Raw genomic sequence first — 22,672 nt, forward strand, 5'->3', positions numbered from 1 at the left:
ACCAATTTGATTAGGAAAGGTTCATATTCAGAACCAATCTAATATGCACTAGATTAACCTCTAATTAAATTGGATTTTATCAGATATCAAAGTTAAGATCCAAACTCGATCCACTGACAATTGGATTGCAGGTGGATAGGATCAAATCCGATTTGATATACAAAATGTAAATAATTTCTTATATTTAAATAAAATATTTATATAATAAAACATAATTGTATGACTCACTTTACTATAATTTTATGCGGAATAAACCTTATATTCAAATACAGTTTTATAGGGTCCACCATACTCACTTTATTATATTTATTTTTCACTCCTTCAATTTTATTGTATTTCTTCTCCTTGCCCCACTCTTTTTCCAAAAGAATAGTGATTTTTTAATGTCTCCTCTGACACATGCTCCTTACGTGACATGGGCTAGAACTAGGGTGCACATGATTCGGATTTTGATAAGATTGAAATTGAACCAAACATGATTGACTCTACAAATTTGAAATCGAATCAATCTAATTACCCTATAGAACCGAACCAATCCAAACCAACCTTTGTTTGGATCGGTTCTCGATTTTCATACTTTCAAAATAGAAAAATAGTATTTTTTTCTTTCAAAAGAGGAATTAAATTTGTATAAATAATGCCTATTTTTAAAATGAAAATAATTTTATGATTAAATTTTGACTGAAATCGATATAAATTGAAAATTAGAAGAAGCTCAATAAGACTAAAAAAACATTATAATTTTTAAATTTGTATTTTTGATAGATTAGTGAGGAAACTAATCCATAAATGATAGCCCAATGAATCCAAGTCTAGGTTTCATCTAACAAACACGGCATAAAGGTTATCGTTAAAAAATAATGAATCAAACTCTTTAAAAAAAAGTTTTTCAGTAAATCAATTTGAGAGTTGAGAGAGAGATTTGTATACATTTTTTATGAGGTTTTATTAGAAAAAATAGAGGAGATGAAGTTGATGAGTTACCTCTTCGTAACATATTAACACAATTGAGAGAGAGAGAGAGAGATAGGATATCTCTTTGTTTTCAGATAAGGTGACGAGTGGAGAGGTGAGGAGACGAACGACGACTAAACTTTGAAGAAGAGAGAAATAGATAATAAAATAACGAAACTAAAAAAGAGTTTTATTTTTAGATATATAATAATAATAATAGATATTTCGGATTAGTTCGATTCTATTATACTCCTAATTCGAAATCGAACCAAATCAATCGGATTTTTTTTAACAATCCACATCCGAACCAATACAAAAAACTTCGGATTGAATCGATTCTCAGATTTACCCAATTCAATGTGCACCCTTCCTTAGCCAAAACCATAGATTTTTCCTCAGGATACACTTTTTTTTAAGGGCATTAGAAAAATCATTATTCTTTCCAATAATATCCTACTAATTTAATTATCTTTCCTCATTTGTACCATTTTTAATAACACCCCTCTAACTTTACTTTTTTGCCTTTTTTATTCTTTTTAATTTATTTTATTGTCTTTACCTCCCTTATCCTTAAAAATGGTCATTGGGGCGAATTCTAGTATAATATAATTTAAATACTTTTTCATATTTTATGAGATTAGAATAGATTGGATTTTGAATCTCATCCCATCAATTGATAGCTCGGTTCCACCTACTCACAACTGTTTATTGTAATCCTTGGATAAGGAGAACATAGAAATCAATTAAACCAAAATATGTCCCTTGATCCAAATTTTGCCACGTATGATTGGGAGTAGGGTATATAACATACCTCTAGCAGTACATAATCCGATCTCACAAAACGGAAGTCTTCGTCCTCTCTGTCCTCCCCCGAACAACTATAAAACATGTTTCCCTTTTGATTGGCGCTCCTTTTCATCTTTCTTCCCAATCAACGCTAAATTTAGCAGAATTCCGCCAAAATCTCCCGCTTGTCGAAACCCTAATTCTCATTGAGGTTTCGTTTTTTTCGAGATGAATCTATTCGAATCGAGCTTATAGCAAAGACGATCTTGCTTGATCGATTCGATTCTTAGTATCTTCGATCGATTTTAGATTTTCACAGAGAGAGAAAGAGAGATGGCGATCTTATATGGTTTGGTTGCGAGGGGATCTGTGGTTTTGGCGGAATTTAGCGTGACATCGACGAACGCGAGTGCAATCTCTCGGCAGATACTGGAGAAGATCCCAGGAAACGAAGACAGCCATGTCTCCTATTCTCAAGATCGATACATCTTCCATGTCAAGAGGACTGATGGCCTCACTGTTCTCTGCATGGCTGACGATTCTGCAGGAAGTGAGATTTCCTCTCTATCTGATTAATTGCTTCGTTTTAAGGTTTTTTTCTGTTCAATTTCATGTTTCAACATTGCAATCCACTCAAAAAATGAATTTTTATTATTGATGCTGCAACTTTGATCTGCATCGTTTGAATAATAATTGCTAGATATGAAGAATTAAGACGATTGCAGACCTTAAACTTGAAATTCTGAGAAGTAAAGGTCCAAACTTGGTTCGATCAAGTCAAACTTTGATTAATATTCCTCATAATCTAAGAGGCTAAAGGCCTTCTAATATTGGGTGAGGGAGTTTGAATTCTTCGAAGGATTTAGTAAGTTAGTTATTATTGATCAATAATCAGGTATAAAATGTTTTCCCTTACCAAAAGAATATGTTCATTTTGGACTCGCTCTTCCAAATCAACTGTACTTTTAGTGAACATCCTTTTATACTTTCCTATGCTTTCATGGAAACATAGTGAATTTTCATTCCAGTGTGTTAACAATACTTTTTCAGAGAAATAATGGAAATATTGAGAATCTTTTCGTTGAAACCCCAATGAAATGATAAAACAAGCATGGAAACACCCTCATACTTAAAGCAACAACACTCGCACTCGCTTAAATCTCTTTTGTTTCACTTGTGTATCAACCTTTTGCTCTAGGCTCACTCTGTATATGCTCGGAACAGTCTTATGACTTGAATGTGTCTTGCTTTTTCTGTCTGGATTTCCTTCCAACTATTTTCCATTCTCACTCGTAGTTAAAAATGCTTGGCCTCTTTTCGCCCATCTTTTCCTTTCTTTCTAAACAAAAAGGATGTGCAGTAAAAGCTCAAACGAGGGATTTGAGCAGGCATCTGTCCAATCTGAAGGCTGTTCCTTTGTTGTCTAGATAAATCACACCGGTTAACATTCTTGGTAATTCCTAATTGCAACTTTGGAGCCTAACTAGTTCAACAAGATCACATATTTGCAATCAAGACTTGAGTTGATTGATATGCCTTAGAAAAGCTAGATTTCCTTTCCAAAGAGGAGTTTCTTTTGATCAGGGAATTGATTTGAGGATTGGGAAAACCTTTGAAGGTAAAGTAAATTTAATTCAAGATCAAATGTTGAGTATTCTTGGCTTGGTGTTTTTTTGGTGTAAAAAGTTTAGGGAGTTTAAAGGATTATTTTTTGAGGATTTCTTGTTTAGACGGGAACAAATTTTCACTTGTCAAAAAAAGGATTTGATTTGAAATCACATCAACTGTGACCTTATTAGGTAAGTGGGGATAGCTCCATACTTGGAAAATAGATTCATTTCTTAAGATAAAAGTTGGGATTCATTCTCTTTCTTTGCATATCCAGTGAGCTCTGTTGTGTAGAATTGTCACTTCTCCCCAATCTGCAGAATGCATTAGTGGGTATACTTGGAACTTCTTTAGGAGCTCTTCCATATTAATTACTCAAGGAGTGGTGATATCAATTGAATTGAAGCTTTATGTTGGGGCAAGTGATACCTTTCCATGATTTGTAAATGTATTAACTCGGTACTGTATCATATGTTAGTAATTTTCCTTACCTTAACTTTGGAAGGTTGATCATAGTCTCACCACCATTTCAAGATTATAACATGTGAATGATATATTTTTATTTTTGTCTAATCTATGGCAGGGAGAATCCCGTTTGCATTTCTTGAAGATATTCATGGAAGATTTGTAAAGACTTATGGTCGTTCTGTTCACACTGCTCTTGCTTATGCCATGAATGAGGAATTTTCAAGGGTCCTAAGCCAGCAGATGGACTATTATTCAAATGACCCTAATGCGGATAGAATGAATCGTTTGAAAGGTGAAATGAGTCAAGTAAGTTCTGAATGATTATACCGATTCATCCATTCTGCTGGGTTCTTTTATCCACTTTGGTTTTTGAAAGACATCTTAAACCTCTTGGCTTCTTGTGCGTGTGTGTGTGTAAATTTAAAAAAAAAATTTCCAATCCATGTTGATTGATTATAAATGCTCATGTTATGAATGGAACATGTAAATCCATTGGAAAATAAAAAATACGCATGTTCGATGAAATGGTTGTTGGTTTTTCTGCCGGATCGGTCGCTCAAGATCTTTGGTCTCTACCCGGACCCGATGAAAAAAATTGGATCACTTCTTATGGATTCGTTGAGAATGATTCTGATCTAGTTCATGGCCTATTAGAAGTAGAAGGCGTTCTGGTGGGATGTAAAAATATCTAGAAAATGTCAATTATCAAAAGCAAGTATGATGTATGTTATGGCCTCAAACACTTCTTAATTTATATCGTCAGTCATTTGTGTAGAAGGTCCACTATTTTTGTTTCCATCATTCTTTTGGAGAACTCATCCTCGAGTTTGAAATCAGTTTTCTCCATGGTTTATGTACCTTTTTTTTAATCTAGCTCATTTGTAGTCATGCAAACAATTATGATTATGCACACATTTGCTCCCAACTACTTACCTCCATGTGATTGCAGTGCAATGTAGTTCAAGCCATGATTTTAAATTTGTAATTATGTTGTCAATTTTTATCCGAAATGTTATTTTGAATATATCATGTTTATTTGACGTGGTAGGTGCGTAATGTCATGATAGAGAACATTGATAAAGTTTTAGAGAGGGGAGATCGGTTGGAGTTGTTAGTCGATAAAACTGCTACCATGCAAGGGAATACATTTCGCTTTAGAAAGCAAGCTCGCCGATTCAAGAACACTGTATGGTGGAGAAATGTCAAGCTCACGTATGTGCTCTAAACTGAAACCAGTTTGATCTACTTTTTGTTAGCCTATATTGGTGCACACACATATTTTTATGTACACACGAGGAATACTTGCACTGGGACAGAAGATAAAATTTACCTGGATTTACAAATATTCAGCATTTTCCAAAAGTTCTTTGAATCACACTACAAACTAATCCTCCACGAGTTGGCTGTGAAAAGAACTAACCAAACAAGGGTCCATCATGATTCCACTTCTAAGGTCTGTTGCCGAAATCATTATAGGAACAACTTCCAAGGAGATTAATGGGAGAAGTCTCCTCTTGGTTGTGCCCCATGGTTATCAAGGTTCTTAAAAATCTAGGGATGCACAAACCAACCCCCAATTCCCTCATAGCAATTAACGACCGAAGCATCTTTGTTGGAGGATACTGCCTACAAAAAGGTTCCTCCAAAATTCCATTTCTGATTTTCACCCTATATTTCTTAAGTGTAGATTTTATTAAACGAGAAAAAAAAAGGAATAGAAAAAGACCTAAGGAGGTCTAGGGGCCCAACCGGGGAGAACAAAATCAAGAGAGCACTATCCCGTGAATTTATAACGAGATCCTATCTGAAGACAAAATCCTAAACAAATTATCCCCAACAATTCGTAGAAGCTTGCACCATTGAAATACAAGCTTTTTGATATCATGGACAATATCGTGAATATTGTCCTTTTGCAATGCCTAGTCCTTTCCTTTCAAAGGTCCCATATGATCTCAAAGGTGTGGAACTAGGACTGTTAATTGATCGGATCATTAGGTTTGACCTGAACTGATCCGATAATGATTGGATTGGGTCCTTATTGGGTCTCCACACCTTGATCCAAAAATCCATTGACGGGCCTAGGTGAACCTCCGGATCAGCTTCTTTTGAAAGAAAAAGCATTGGTGTACCAACTATGAAAGAGCTCCAAAACCAATCTAGGAATGCCAAATCTCAGAAAGATCCCCCAAATCTCATTTTTATGCGATTATGCATGTATGATTGAACAAATCCTCCTCAACACCCCCACCTTATAAGGCCTAGCTCAGAGACTCCTATGCCTCCTCAAAGCAGTACTTCCATAGTTTAATATTACAATTAATGGTGCTCCATTACCGCCAAAAAACGAAGTAACGGTACTCCACTTTTATTTTCATTTTGATTCGTATTTATTTTCTGAAGTGCAAGGATGTGCTTTCTATTTCCTATGCTACACTTGACGATAATATTAGTTGTGCTTCTACTTATTAAAACAAAGAGATATAAACAATTGCCACATATGGTGGTGTTAATGGACTGGACTGGTCCAATGGGCTTTATAATTAGGATTAGACTATATGATTAGGCCCACTTGACTCATGGGCCCCGGCTCCATTTATATGCACCCTTGGGCCAGGATTGGACCTAGAGTTTTAGGTCTGTGTGTGGGACCTGGGCCTAGGAACACATATTCTGGGCTGGACATGGACAGAGCTTTGGCTCAAACGCAACCCCATTAGTATCTGAACACATCTCCAACTTCATGAAGGTGTTGTTGGAGAAACTGCACCAAGGATTGAAGATTCTTTGTGCAAAATTTTCTTAATTACATATCTTAGTGTGTTTGTTGCTTTAATAAGTGTTACTATTAATAACTCTCATTCTCATACAACAATACTCACCATCCCACCTTGTTTCTTTCTCCAAAGAAGAATGTTGATCCAAGATCTATTTTACGGGATTTGCTTTCAACATCTCTTAGTATCTTTTGTGCATGGTGACTCTTTCTTGCAATAACTGCGCCGTCCTCACTCAAAAATAGATTGATCACTTCGTGTCTTGCTAGAGAATGGTGATTTCCACTTTGGACGGAGTCATCTACAAGCACTAAACTGTTGAAGTTTCTAAAATAGGGTCTGAGTGCTAGTTTGGTTCACGCATCACTAAGGTTTTATTCAGACTTGATATATGATGGTAGGGAGGGACTTTTGCATAAGGAAGCTGTTCTTTCACTTCTTTGAGGTGTTCCTTTACTTCTTAGAAGTAAAGGCATTTTATGTTCATCTCTTCAAGATCCCATCACTGGAAATGGGAGTTGAAAGAACTAAATCAAATAATTGTCATTAACATAAAATGATCTGTATGTGTCAGTTTTGCTGATTTTCTTTTTCTTTTTTTTTTAATAGATAATTTTCTTGATCTTATCCCTAAGTCACAATCTTGCTTTATCATGTGATTGACCGCTCCAAAAGCTTCGAGTTTGACCTTTATAAATCCAGTTGCGACCAACTGCATTTCTTAACACTTATGATTCATCTTTATAACTTGTAAAATAACCCCATGAAAATGAAAGTTATCTACATCTATGATCTCTTTTCACATGGCGAACATGTAAGGGGCAGGACCCACTATTTGATGGATCAGAATCAAATGTTCAATGTGATCTCCTGTGTTCTTTTGGATTCGTTAAAAGAATATGGTGAATGATTCCCTGAAATATTGTGGAAGGGATGGTTGTGATCAATTGCTTTGGACATTTTATAAAATTGGCAATATGATCTAATGGATTCTCAAAAAAGATAATTTGAATGGTCCCTGAAAGGTCACGCATACATTTCTTATGCTTGGTAATGCTGTTTGACCTAGTAATGTCATTTATACATGGTTATGCTTTTATATTTCATACCTCATATCAGGAAAGCGAAATGAGTGAAATGGAACGCTGACCTTTTTGTTCTGATTCTACTAACTCGATCTTTTATGTTTTTGTTTTTATGTTAATGGACTCAAAAGTCTCACTGTGGAATGTTTTTGTATCTCACAGGGTTGCATTGATAATCCTCCTCTTGATCATCATATATGTCGTGTTCGCATTTGTTTGCCATGGACCGACGCTGCCTTCTTGCAGGAAATGAATTCTATGTTGCGTGTGGAGTTTGCTTTTGGGTTGATGTGGGGTGTACCCATTGTCCAGTTTCTTTTGTTGTTTGGTACTTAAAGTTTTCCTTGACATGTTTGGGTGGTGGTTGTTTATTGTAGTGGGGGCCTTGAAATTATTGCATGTTATGGAGAATTCCATGGCTACAAAATATCTTGTAGACATCAGAGATGAAGCTTATGTATTTATCCTTTTCTATTTTTATTATGTTCAATTATTGGCTAGGCGAATGGGCAGACTTGGTTGATAATTTTTTGGTTTCGGATTGACCGCACAAACATAACACATCCTGCTCATTGAAGGTGCCAACTTGGTAAGTTGCTTGAATTTACAAAACTATCAATTACTTGATCTATCATGTTTTTCTTATGGTGCTTATTCATAATATAATGGTGCGGTAATATCATTGCCCTTTATTATATATATATATATATGTCGGTGGCGTTCAAAGGCCCTAAAGAGAGCCAAACATTTTTTCATTGTATCACCAAAAATCTGCCCATTCTGAAATTTCTTGTCCCATCAAAAGTGGTTTACAAAAATCGGAGGGTCCATGATTCTTCAACTTGTAAACTAGGGTTAGAAATTTCTGAATGGACTGGTTTTTTGTGAAGATGATCTCTATGGTTTTAAGACAAACAATGGATGTTTTTAAATTATGTTATGATAATTCTAGTGATAGTTCACCCCAAGGGGTTGGCTCAATGGCAAATTTGAATCGATAGTAGTGAAAGTCCGTGGGTTGTGAGTTTGATACCTTGTGTGTAATTCTTCGGGGCCACCCGCGAAGCCACACCCTCACTTACCTGGTGCGTGTGATGTGCGGGCATTGCACGTGACCGGAGAAGGGACCCATCTAGTTGGATGTACTTCGGATACCTCTGTTGTAAAAAAAAAATAAATAAATAAAAATTCTAGTGACGGTTTGGGAGAGTTGCAAGTGAGATTAAATTCTCAAAACACAAGGGAAAAATTAAGTAGGGACTAGTCTATGCACTGGGCAAAGCCATACAGCCCAGTCTGCCGTCTACAGGGATGCCCAGTCTTTAAAAGAAAAAAAAAATCTAAAAATTTAAATATAACTTTATATCTATTACGGTGATTTGTGAAAACCATTGCACATGAAATATAACATTCTTGTAATTTTGGAGATATAGACGTAGGACTTAAAACAGATCGGATTCAGGCTGGATCTTGGTATTTTCATATCTAAATTCAAACTTTTGTATTTGGATCCACATCCAACTTTGAACCTACTACTTAAATCCATATCCAATTTGTTGTTGTTGTATTTATTATAGTCGAATCTGACCTGACCTGAATCCAATTTTGCATGAAAGTGTTTTTCTAATAAAAATAGAGTTAGGTACCTAGTAAGATTTTAAATCTTACTAAAGAGTCGTTGGGTTCACATGGATTATCACATTGGCAATCCAGCACCACAATCTTTTAGTATCCTACAAGGTGATACTATAAGGAAACTTTCCTTATTAAAATTAGAATTGGATCAAAGCAAAATTTTTGTTCTGATTATCCATGTTTAGATCCTGGCTTGTCGGATCTAGGCCTGTTTAAAGCCTGACCCATTGACAAATGGTCTAAGATCCAATTTTAAAGTGTTGGGCTGCTTTGATAATGGGTAAAAATCTTCTTGATATACATTAAAATATAAATACATATATGGGAAATGTTCAGCAACAAACATTTTGGCAAAACATTTTTCAAAACATGGGTTAGAGGTTTTGGAATGGGCTGATTTTTTGTGGTGATGTCATCACCACAAAATGTTTGTTGCTGAACATTTCCCATATATGTATTTATATTTTAATGTATATCAAGAAGATTTTTACCCATTATCAAAGCAGCCCAACACTTTAAAATTGGATCTTAGACCATTTGTCAATGGGTCAGGCTTTAAACAGGCCTAGATCCGACAAGCCAGGATCTAAACATGGATCAGGCTAACATGATCCGATACCTAAACGGGTCTAGTTACACTACCCAAACCCGATCCACACCGTTCAAAATTCGCTCCATTTGGACAGCCCTACGCACTACATTTTATTATTAATATTTAGGATAGGATGCTTTACGAAACTTTAAGGCTTGTATGGAACCCGCCCAAACTCTATGTTTGGCTCGGATCTCTCGTGATCAGGGTCAACGGTGGATAAGAGCTTAATGTGTATGACGTTAGATACACTGGTCTCTAGGTTATAGGTTTCCAGCCGTTTTGAATCCTACTGTGTCTCTGTCTGATGATCTCAGAGCGATACGTTTCTTCTCTCAAAGGTTAAACTAGGGTTTCGGTTATCTCCTCTATCCTCCATCGTGGATTTCCTTCAAAACCAGAGCGATTTCTAGGGTTTCTGCGCGCCTGCAACTCGTTCGTGCTTTTGTTCAGAGGTAAAATATCACTCCAACTTCCCATTGAGACTCGCCTTTTCCCTAGGATTTGTAGATTATTGAAATTTTTTTGGGGATTCGAAAATCCCACCATTTAGAAATCTCTGTGTCTATCTTGCGTTTTCAGATCTGTTTGAATGTAGTTCCTTCATGTTTCGTTGAAGTGGCGAGTCTTATAGAGAGATCTAGATTTCATATTTGGGAATTTTCTAATTGTTAGGGCTTATGCTGTTTGAATTACATATACTTATTCGTAGATTAACGTAGCCCTAAATAATAAAACCCCTTAACTGATAATTGGTTTGGGTTAAAAACCCTAAATTAAATTGCTTTGTGTTAAACCCTAAATTAAATTAAACAAAATTTTCTTATTGTAGAGAACCCAAACCTACATTTGGAACAACAGATCGATCATACATAAGCAATATCATATAGTATAAAAATCTCTCAAGTACCTCACACATCAATTTTACCACCACAGAATACTCTAATCAACCCACCAACTCACTATCATTGTTAACAAATACAAATCTCACATGCACTAATGTTACTCACATAACAAGCGCTGTTCTAATATTCTCATAAAACATAAATCTTGAAACAACTATACCCATTATTTTATATTGATTAGTAAGCCTGTTTTTAATGAGGTCTGTAACTTGGCAACATTAAGGACTAATTAACTATGGGGTCTCAAACTGCAGCCTTAGTTTGAATGGACCATAATTAACTATTCCATTGCAGAGATAAGTACAAATCCTGAAACCAATCTTAGGAATTTTCTAGGGTATGACTTGGAGACTGAGTATCAAATGGATGGCTGAGATGATCATTGAAATACAGATTGCCAATGGATCAGTTTCCCTAGGTAATCCCTAGGGAATATCTTCTCATCTCAGCAGTTCACGACATCGGACACTTGAATTTTGTTAACCCTAATGCCATTCATAAGGAGCTTAGATCCAATACTTCCCATTTGATAGATTGATTTTTATTTAAAAACATAAATGATAGCATGCATCTACCGATTAATTCCCATGAACAGAACCAGTAACGCAAATAATGATGTATGTGGGCTGCCTTAAGGTGCATGTTACAATCCCCAAAGGATTATTCTTTAGTCCTAAGACCTAAATGTATAGTGTGGTTAAGGTTTACCTTTTACAGAGTATTATAACCCATAGTACACGGAATGATCCACCATTTTGAAATGGACCCCACCAAAAATGTTAAGCTTAAGAGAAAAAAACAGTATTAATATGTCATAAGATAGAGAAGTCCTATCATAACCTCAGTGGTATATATATTGGAAAAGTATAAAATTTTATTAAACCCAAAAAGGAAATGAAAATAAAGGTGGTCAAGAGGACCATCTTACAAATGTCTAAATACAATTACAAGAAGGGAAGGTGCCACTTAGCTTAATGGTAAAGGCTTGAGGACAGTTGATCCCATGATCTAGGTTCAAATCCGGATGAACCCATCTTCACCTCGATTAACTACTAATCCCTTGCTTGCTTAGCCACAAAAAAAATTTACAAGGGAAAAACAAACACAAAACCACCACCACCTAACAGCTCACCACTATCCATAGAATCCCACCTGAAAATCAAATATCTAAATTCTTTAAGTGAAACAGTAGACCTATGATTCTTATGATGACATTTTTATCCACACACTCCTTGCTATCAAAGACTTGCATATTCATCTCTTACTGAATGTCCCAACCAATTGCAAAGGGAATAAGGTGCTCCTCAAGATCCTCTTATGCGATCTAACCGGAGATGGAAACAACTTTGGATTAGGAAAAAAAATCGATCTGGGAACCCATAAGGAGGAAGAAGCGCCTTAGGAAGAACCCAATCACTGTTTAAAATTTCATTACATTGCTATGTTTTGGTAGAAACATAGTGAGATTTTAAGGTACTTATCAAAAAAAAGAAAAAAAAGAAAAAGAAACAAACAACATCAAAGTTTGTTATGAAATTTCGGATTGTATCAGAATATTTTGCTATACATACAGTCCCCGGGTCAGCCTATGCATGACCAGGCCATGCCAGCCTGAGTTGTGCGCAAGCAATGAGTAGAAGTTTTATATTTCAATTTATACATTTTGTTTTGTTGAAAAAAGAGATCATTAGTCATCGAGTAGGTTGCGAGCCTGTTACTAATTTTTAAGTATGGAATATTTGTTTTAAAAAATATATTTTGAAACATTTCTAATGTATATTGATGTGAAAAAGTTTAATATTTAATACTATAATTTATTTAATAACTTAAAACATTTTTTAATTTATTTATGAATAAAGTAATATTTGAAAATTAATATGATTGTTTCGTAATATTTTACAATGTAATTAAATGTTTTGTGGTTTTTCAAATGACTAAACCGCTGAAAGAAAACAGAACTTTAGACCTTGAATATAATAATGCCATCTCAACTACTAGCTTTTGGACATGGGAATAATTGCAGGCTAAAGAGGTGTATGACATCTGTATTCTCATATCTAATTATTGAAAATGGGACGATGCTATATTAGCTGACAATTGGGGGCTATGAAACTATGAGATGATATGCACAAGATGAGCATAACCATTTCAAAGAAGACTTGTCCATTCCCAAATAACTACCAAAGAACATGGCTGCCTTAACTAGGATGAGCTCATGGCTATAGAGGTCGAACCTTGAAAGAAAATGTTAATTGGTTACAACTTATTTATTTATTTTAATTTTTTTTGGCGAATAGAAAGATCACATTAAGAGAGGATGAAGAAACAAACATAGGGAATTTTAGTGGACTTTGAGAAGACCTACCACAAAGCAAACCCCAAAGAGAAAAAAAGCCCTGTAGAGGAATGGCAAACCTCATTAAGAAGGTGGCTATAAAGCAACTTACTTACCACATGCTCACCCCCACAAGGGAATCTCTATTGAATTCAGAGTATTTGAATAAAAAGCTATTAACTCCACGGAATTCTTGGACCAATAGAACATCATTGCTTGCATATTCAAGATAATATAATTAAACACTTATTTTCCTTCGACAATAGGGGTATTCTTTTCCTTCCAAATGCATCAACAAACTGAAGCTAGCAACATATCTAGAGGATTTTACCTCTTATCACTAAAAGCATATCAAGACCAACTGAAAAAAAAGGGCCACCACATAACAAGGAATGACCCAATAGATATGAAATAACAAAAAGTGAGTCCAAAAGCTCCTTGCCATAGAGCAATGGAGAGTAAGATGATTAACATTTTCAGCTCTCTTTTTACACATGGCTCAAAAGTTAACATTGTTTCTTTGTGGCCTATTAAATGATCAATGGTTAAGATTTTGTCAAGTGTGGTTAACCACGCAAAGGAGACTTTTGACAAAATTTTAACCATATAAAAGAACCTAAGAAATAAAGGGAGATAACAAAGAATAATATACTCATAAAAATAGAATAATATGATTTGATTGAGAATTTAATATCTTGATTTGTAACTTAGAGGAAATGTCAAAGAACTACATGCAATCCGTCAAACTAGTGGCTTAACAGAGAAAATTTTGTTATTTTGCAACAAAAATTAGAGAGGAACATAGGACCTAATTGGGGAATCATCACTACCTATTCTCCCAAAATCTCACTATATTCCCTTTTCGTATTCTAAATGTAGTGCCTATATTGAACTTCATGCTTCTATCAAGAATACCTCTCCATACCCTACACCCATAGGGTTGCCTAGCTCGATCGCTCTCTCAACCCATCTATCACACCCATATTTTTCCATAATCAGTTTTTTTAATAAGTAAAACCGTTACATTAAAAAAGTACAAAGACAATATGGCAAAGCAACACCTTACAAATTACAAAGGGACTCCCATCTAAAGGCAAACTCCTCAAAAAAGACTCCTTTAAAAGCACTATCTAACATGCACCAATGAAATAACCACCCAAGGATAAATAAAGTCATGTCATGGTGAGGCCTCTCCTGCCCTGAAAAGATTCACCCATTGCTCTCCTTCCCAAGCCCCAACAATTTGCAAAGGGGAGCAAGGCCCAAAGACTTTTTTTTCTACCAGTGAAAACATTATGACTCCAACTTTAGAAGAGAGAATGCACCTCCTAAATCATTTATCCAATAAAGCTTGATTTGTAACCATCATTTTCCTCTTTCTAAACCTACCTTATCTTTTGGGAGAATGCACCTTCTATTTTATTATATGTTACTTGGGGGACTCCTCCAAATTATTCATTAGAACCTATTTATGTTTCTTTCAATCACCTTACTCTTCTTTATATTTATTTCCAAACGTGAGATAAGAGTTTGTCTTCTTGGAAAACCCGTTACTTATCCAAAGGGGGGAAGCTTAACTTGCTCAAGAGTATTCTTTCTAGCATCCTAGTGTATTTCTTATCATTGTTTTCCATCCTTGCAAGTGTGGAGGTAAAACTAAACAACTTATTCATGGATTTGTTGTGGCATGTTAAGGAAGGGGAGAAGAAGTTTCACTTGGTAAGTTGGAAATGTATAGTTGGTCCAAGAAAGAATGGAGGACTAGGGATTTAAAATGTAAGACAAATGAACAAGCTCTTCTTGGGAAATGGTTGTGAAGATTTGGGTGTGAGCGGTGTAGCTTATGAAGAAAGGTGATTGTAGCTAAGTTTGGTGAGCAAGCTCTTGGTTGGGAGAGTGAGTGGGTATGCATGCCCTATGGCTGAGGAGTCTAGAAAGGTATCCAACAAATTCTTCCTTTGTTCCAAGGTAACTCTTTTTTTAAAGTTGGGAGAAAGCTCAAAGGTTCGGTTTTGGGAAGATGTTTGTTGTGGTTCTATGTGCCTTAAGGATCGCTTCCCAAGGATGTTCACCATCTTGTTATAAAAATGAGCTCCCGTTTTTAACTTCTTAATTCCATCCACTTGGGGGGTGGGTTGGGCATTTTTAAGCTCCGAAGGGCCCTTGAGGTTGTGACTTGTAACATGGAGGTTGAGGGTGTGAGAGTGTGGAGGTTGGAGAAGAAGGGCTGCTTCTTGGTTCGTTCCCTCTACTTTGCCTTGTCTAACTTGTTTGGAAGCTTTCTAGTAAAAGGGGTTTGGAGGGCAGTTGTTCATTCCTAGGTTGCGTTCTTCATTTGGGCAGGAGTTTAAGGGAAGTTATTGACCTTGGATGATGTGTTAAAGAGGGGTATAATATCAATGAACTTCTGTAGTTTATGCGAGTTGGATAGAAAGGTCCGTGAACCACATTCTTCATTGTGCTCTAGCCTCTAAGATTTGGTTTCACTTTTTTGGTTTGTTTGGGGTAATGGGATGTTTCCCAAGGTCGCTCTGGACAATTTTTGAATTTTGGTCCTAATGGGGGGTGGGTCTTCAAGCATTCAAGAGGAAATTTTAGAGACTAGTTTCTTTTGCTATTTGTTTGGGGCTTTGAAGTGAAAGGAATGCTAGGGTTTTTTAGAATAAATAACGTGAAGACCACGAGGTAATCATTAATGTCTTGGGTCTTTTGCTCCATTGGAGTTCGATTTTTATTGAAGCAAAATGGATCTTCTTTGAGGCTCTTTTGGGGAGGTGGGATTGAGTTTGTAATTGTATGGGAAGCTCTTCATTATTCTCATCTTCTTTTCGTTTTCCTTCTTCTTTGTATCTTCTCTCGAGTTTGGTCTTTTTGACTCCGACCTCTTAATAAAGTATTTTTACTCATTAAAAAAATGGGAAATTATAAAAAAAATCTAAAATAAAAATTAATTATAAAAAAAGTAACAGATTTTTGTTAATTACCAAAACAAACCCAAATTGGCACTTCAAGTGCCGATTTTTTAAATAAAATAAAATAAAATTTCAATACTTTTAAGTGCTGAAATTCCATTTTTTTTAAGTAAAACAAAATTGAAGTGCCGATTTTTTAAAAAATCAAATCAAATAAAATTTCAGTACTTTAAGTATTGAAATTCTATTTTTTTTTAAATAAAACAAAATTTTGGCACTTAAAATGCTGAAATTTCTGTACTCTCCAATCGAAAAATTTCTCCCCATCTTTTTTCTTCTTCTTTTCTTCTCCTGGTTTCCCTCATTCCTTTCTTCCTATTCCTTTCTCTCCTCCTCCTCCACCAACGAAGCTTCAAAAGTGGTGTGCACATACATATTTTTCAAAATGTATGATCAAGATCGTGATCTTGATTTTGATGATCAATCAAGATCTTGATCTTGGTCATATCTTTTGAAAAATATGTATATACACACCTCTTGAAGTTTCATTAGAGGAGGAGGAGGGAAACCAGGAGAAGAGAAGAAAAAGAAAAAATGGAAGGAATTTTTCGGTCGGAGAGTACAAAAATTTCGGCACTTTAAGTGTCAAAATTTTGTTTCATTTTTATTTTTTTTTTAAATGGAATTTTGGCACTTAAAGTATCGATTTGGGTATGTTTTTGGTAATTAACAAAAATTTGTTACTTTTTTGATAATTAGTTTTTATTTTAGGTTTTTTTATAATTTCCCCTTAAAATAATAAATTCCAAACATGGGACATTCTCAAAACAATAGATCATACCTCTTCAGTACCTAAGCTGCTTGGTTGAAACTTCAACAAAGACGAAGCCTATTCCATGAACTAAAAATGGAAGGCCGTCGTCCCTCATTTCTTGAAGTTGAAGCCTTCCAATCTTACTCCCCTCAAGCCACTTTTTAGAAATCATCTTCTTTAAGTCTCCCACCACTGATAGTAATAGGAATGGTGAATGGAGTCTCCTTGCCTCAATCCACCTGAGCTACATAAAGAATCAGTTGGGCTTTCATTGACCAAGATTAAGAAGGATGTTGACGATACACATTTCATTATCCACGTTGCCTGTAGATCACCAAATCCTATTCTTTCCATCACAATAATTTGAAAAAAGCTCTACCTAACGTCATGGTGGTATGCTTTCTCCATGTTGATCTTACACACTAATGTGGCCTTGTCTTCATTAATCCTCGAGTCAATGCATTCATTAGCTATAAGTATGCCATCAAGAATTTGCTTATCTTTTACAAATGTGTTGTATCTGAGCCTCGAACCAATATCCAATTTGAATTTTCTTGATCCTTTCAAAGATTTCAAGGTCAGTTTAGGCCCAAAGGTTTTATTGGCCATTGTGGAGGGTTCTAACAAAGCTAATTGGCAATATATATTATAAAAGGTAATTACTGAATTTTGCAATAGGGTTAAAATTAAATATTCACAAATAAATCTCCAGCAGTGCTTATCGATTTAAATAAAATGTTAAAAGAAAAATAGGGGTAGTAGGGTTTTAATTGGCACAGGTTGAAGAAGGTTTAGGATGGATTGTCATGAGGTTAGAGGGATGGTATTGTGACAGCAAGGTAAAAAGGTATTAGGACAGGAAGAGTGGAGTTTTGGTGATGATGGAAGGTTCACTGGGGACTGCAGGGGCAGCAAGTTGTGGCTGCTGTTTGTGGGACAAAAATCAAAGAGAATCTACTATTCATTCGAGAAACTGGTGGCTGAAAACTTCTGGACAACTTCTAGTGGCAAGAAAATCAAGAAAAGAAGAAAGAATCTTGAGAAGAAGATGGAGAGGATGAAGATTAAGATGATCAAGAAGAAGGTAATGGAGTATTATCTTGGAATCACACTAAGAAAAGGAATCCTACCTTGGAATCATACCAAGAAGAACAATGGCTATACACAACGCATTCAATCACTGAATCTCATAAAAAATCTGTAAATTTTATTCAATCTTGTAATAATAAAAAATCTGGAATAAAATCTTTACAATTATTTATATCAAACTCAAAATCCTAATCTAATCTCTCTAACATTAAAAAAATCAATGGCCAAGATTAAAACACAACTCATGTGATCTTAATTAATATGGGAGACAACTTAAATAAAACCAAATTAGAACTAATCTTAATCATTAACTAAACCTGCAGTTAAAATTAAAACAGAAAATTTCAGGAAATAAATACAGTACCCAAATTAATGAAAAAGCCCTTAGATAACAAAAATATGCTCGTAGTTGAGCCCATTATTGGAGTTATATATTTAAGAAAAATGACCCACTTGGTGGTCTAAATGACTCTGATGATGTCCTTTCGTTACATGGGCTTTATTTAAGGTGCTAGGATCGAAACTTATGATGCTGCTCTAGATTTTTGAGTCAACACACTACCCTAGGGTGGAACCTTACAATTAGAAAAGAGCTTCATTATGAACTTTGTGTTTTCATTATATTTGCATTTAGTATTGATTCATGAAACTTCGACCATGCCAAGTTAAAATTCGAGGCTACTTCATTAAGATCAATTTGGTTTTTCCAGTAATTTGTCAACTTGGGTAAGTTTGGATTTTTCCCTAAAAATTCAATGCACTGATTTTCAAGGTATAACTAAACATGCATGAGAATTAACTTATGGCTCCATTTATCCCCAAAAAAAGGATTTATGGCTCTTTGTATCATAAGAACCATTTATGAGAACACATACACGATCAATATGGTTTGACACATTTTAATTTTATTTTAAAAGTTTAATTTATTAAAAGAGGACAAGAAGTCCTCGAGGAAAATACAAGGGAAGGAGAGAATGAAAAAAGCAAAGCGATTACTCCCTGATTACATTGTCCCTCCTAAACAGAAAATCTTTAAAAGAAGAAACTCCTAAACTCCTTAAATTACTTACACCAAAGGAACAATAAACCAAGAATACTGAAAATAAGCTCTTGCATGGTACTACCATTCCCCTCGAACGTACGTAAGTTCTTCTCTTTTCATAAGTCCCAACAAATTGCAAAATGGATGAATTTCCATAGAATCTTCCACCTGCTAGAAAAAGAATTGACTTTCCAACTAAAAAGAAGAGGAATAACCGAACTTGGAAAACACTACGAAATCTCAAACAAAGAGAGAAAGAAAGATCAAATGCCGTAGGCCACCTCACAATAAAAATAATATGATCCACAGACTCCCTGCTAGACTTACACAAGCAACAAAAGTCAATCAAGGCAAGGTCCTTACGTCTAAGAGAATTGATCATTGGCAACTTATTCAAAGTCACTAACCACATAAAAAAGACACTCTTTAGAAGGAACTTTGGCTGCCCAAATTAAAGAATATGGGAAACAAACCTCGATATTATCATCAAGAAGTGAATAAAAAGATCTTATCGAGAAACAACCATCCACATTGTCTTTTCAAATCTTGCAATCCACTCTATCCAACGAAGGACCTGTGGAGGCAAGAATATCTGAGATAGAGATAGTGTCCGCAATCTCCCAGTCGTTCAATCTTCTTCTAAGACCAAGATCCCAAGACTCACCACACATTAGCAATCAAAAGGGTTGAGACATGCATTCTTTTTCTTTAGGAAAGCACATACAACCCAAGAAATTGAAACTGTAAAGGGGTATCACTACACCATCTATCCTCCCAGAAGCGAATATGATCCCCTTACCCATTTCAAATCTAATATGCTCCCCCAAGAACTCTCCCAATGTAGATATGCTTCTCCACACACTACAACCAAACAGTAATCTACCAGGTCGACACTCCCAACCAAGCAGATCTTCCCCAAACATAGCGGCCACATCTTTCCTCCAAAGTACCTCATTTTCATTGTCAAACCTCCACCATCACTTATCCAACAACTCTTTATTGACGAACCTAAATCTCTTGATTCCAAGGCCGCCAAGTTTCCTAGGACGGCATACTAGCTTCCAATTCACGATGGAATTGAGGTTTATGATGCATATGGATATGATGAAGATGGAGAACATCTTTCTTGCATAATTCGCAACCTTCTTTTCATCCAGCATATTGATCATTCCATAAGGCATTGTTTGTTCCGCATCGCTTGCAAAGTTCAAGATAAGTTATGCCAGTTGATCATTGATAGTTGGAGTAGCAAGAACATTATCTCGTCGCATATGGTAAAAGCTATCAAGCTACCCAACACTCCACACCCTAAACCTTATTCAATAGGTTGGGTTGATGATGAATATCGCAAGCAAGTCACTCAACAATGCAACCTTGCATTCAACATAGGTACCTACATGGATCAAATTTTATGTGACATTGTCCCTATGCTTGCCACATACTTTTAGGCCGCCATTGGCTCCATGACAAGGATGTCATATTCAGTGGGAAAGTCAACATGTACTCCTTCATGCACAATAAAGTGAAAGTTGTTTTGCATCCCTCATATGCCAAACCAAAGCCTTCTCAACCAGCCAAATACAAGCATGTTGTCGACAAGTATAGGCATTTGTGAAGGATATTTTTCCTTACTCTTTTGATAATGGAGTTTCTCTATTTGTGTTGAACTCGAGGATGAGTTCTCTTCAAGAATGGGGGCTTAATAAGACATCTACAATTCTAAGTAATTTTCTAATTCTATTACTTTTTTTTTAGCTTTATGTTTTATTTTCTTTTAAGCTATTGCTTGTTTAGCAATAGAATCTATTGATTCAAATTGATTTTGAGTGTTCCATTGAACACAACCGATTGAATCTATTGAACACACTTTCGCTACGTCAATTTTGGTGCTACATTTGCCCTTGTAGCTAAGTTTATTGTCGTTTGCCTTCATATTTCTTTGGTTGTGTGTAACTCTTAGTCTTTTCACCAACTAGATGTGAAAAATGCATTTTTTAATGGTGACATGACTGAGGTCATTTATATGGATCCCCTTCATGGGTTTCGTTTTCTAGGGGAGTATTCTAGGAAAGTATGTCGCCTTCTCAAATCTTTGTATGGGTTGAAGCAGTCTCTGTGAGCTTGGCTTCAGTATTTTTTTAAGGTCATTTTATATATGAAATTTTACAAATGCCACTCAGATCATACATGTTTTGTTCGTCAAGGATTGGGTGGTCATTGTACTATTGTTCTGGTTTATGTAGATGATATGATCCTTACTGAGGATGATGCTCGATGGATTGACTGGGTAAAAATGATATTGGGTTGTGTTTTTGAAGTTAAGGTCTTGGGTCCTCTTAAATACTTCTTGGGGATAGAAGTGGTCTGCTTTTGCCGTGGTATTTTGTTATTTCAACACAAATACACATTAGATGTTCTTTAGGACACTAGTATGCTTGGTTGTTGTCCTGCTTCCTCTCCTATGGATCAGAATCTGACGATATTTTATTTGATGATTTTTCTTGTCAACGACTCGCGAGCCATCTGATTTGTCTAGCACTAAACTAGATTTGACTTTTGCGGTTACTGTGGTCAATCAGTTCATGCATGTTCTACGCACTTCTCATCTTGATGTTGTTTATCACATTCTTCATTACTTGAACTCACGTCCTGCTTCACTGATGTTGATTATGTTGGTTCTATTACGGATAGAAGCTCTGTTGTCAAAAGTTGCGCTTAGGCCCCATTTTGCTCGCCTAAATCATCCAAGCTCCTTGGCCTTACCTGCTTAAATCGGGGTTTCAAGAACCAGGTTTAAAATGATAATTTTATGAAGTAATTTTGTATAGATTGTGTTTAAAGGATATTTACGCAATTTTAAATGTAAATGGTGTCTCAAATGTTTAGTTAATTTGTGAGGCGTCATAAATTGCAAACTTTCGGTTTTATGAATGATCAAAATTTCTTCAAAAAACCATTATTTTTAATTTTAACTAGATAATCTTATATTTCTATCTTTTATCATTTAATATTATTGTAAAGGCCTTTGTTGTAATTTAAAGTATGAACTAAGACTATTTTAAAGATTACATAATAAAATGATATTTCTATTATTTTAAAAAAGTAAAAACTAACAAATGTAGTTATAGGGTTGTAGGATCATAATTTTATTCATTTTGACAAAGATGACCTTGATAATAATAACTAAGATGTAAAGTTGGGGGCATTTTTTGTCTTCCAAATTTTGGCGCCAACAAACACTTATTCAGCCTCATCTTATTATAACAATAAAGATGAGGGGCATCAAATCACTTTAATATTTGCGATTGCATTGTTTTCATTTTTCTTACATATTAGTTTTTTTGTTACTTAAGCCCCGCTTAGCGCTTTTCATGGTTGTAACCTAATTTCGTGAAAAAGTAAGAAATAGAGTGTGATTTCTCGTTATTATGCTGAAGTTGAGTATTGAGCTATGGCTCTTGACACGTGTGAGCTTATTTGACTTCGATTTTTGCTAATGGAGCTAGAATTTCCTGTTTCTGATTCTTCCACTCTGTTATACGACAACAAATATGTTATTATGCTTGCTTCTGACTTTATCTTTCACGAAAATGTTAACTTGGACTTCTTGGTGTATCGTTTGGGGAGGATGGGATTTGGTGGTAAGTGGAGTCGTTGGGTTCAAAACTGCTTT

The 22,672-nt window shown here is 35.4% G+C and overlaps 2 protein-coding genes across 2 annotated transcripts in view; both read left to right on the forward strand.

Moving 5' to 3' along the window:
- The first annotated feature begins 1,849 nt into the window (after window positions 1-1,849).
- LOC147397268 (vesicle-associated membrane protein 711) lies at window positions 1,850-8,165 on the forward strand. The gene is made up of 4 exons (XM_086452799.1): window positions 1,850-2,290; window positions 3,932-4,122; window positions 4,865-5,028; window positions 7,838-8,165. The coding sequence occupies exons 1-4, from the start codon at window positions 2,074-2,076 to the stop codon at window positions 7,926-7,928; spliced, it is 663 nt and encodes a 220-aa protein (XP_086308925.1). The 5' UTR covers window positions 1,850-2,073; the 3' UTR covers window positions 7,929-8,165.
- A 1,923-nt stretch (window positions 8,166-10,088) lies between these two features.
- LOC147397269 (uncharacterized) overlaps window positions 10,089-22,672 on the forward strand; it is a 31,115-nt gene continuing 18,531 nt past the window's right edge. The window contains exon 1 of the mRNA XM_086452801.1: window positions 10,089-10,357. The gene's annotated coding sequence lies outside the window, so the exon portion shown is untranslated. The remainder of the gene's footprint in view (window positions 10,358-22,672) is intronic.

This window comes from Akebia trifoliata, chromosome 8, assembly GCF_017979445.1.
Source record: "Akebia trifoliata isolate Shusen 1 chromosome 8, ASM1797944v1, whole genome shotgun sequence".
Taxonomy (NCBI): Eukaryota; Viridiplantae; Streptophyta; class Magnoliopsida; order Ranunculales; family Lardizabalaceae; genus Akebia; species Akebia trifoliata.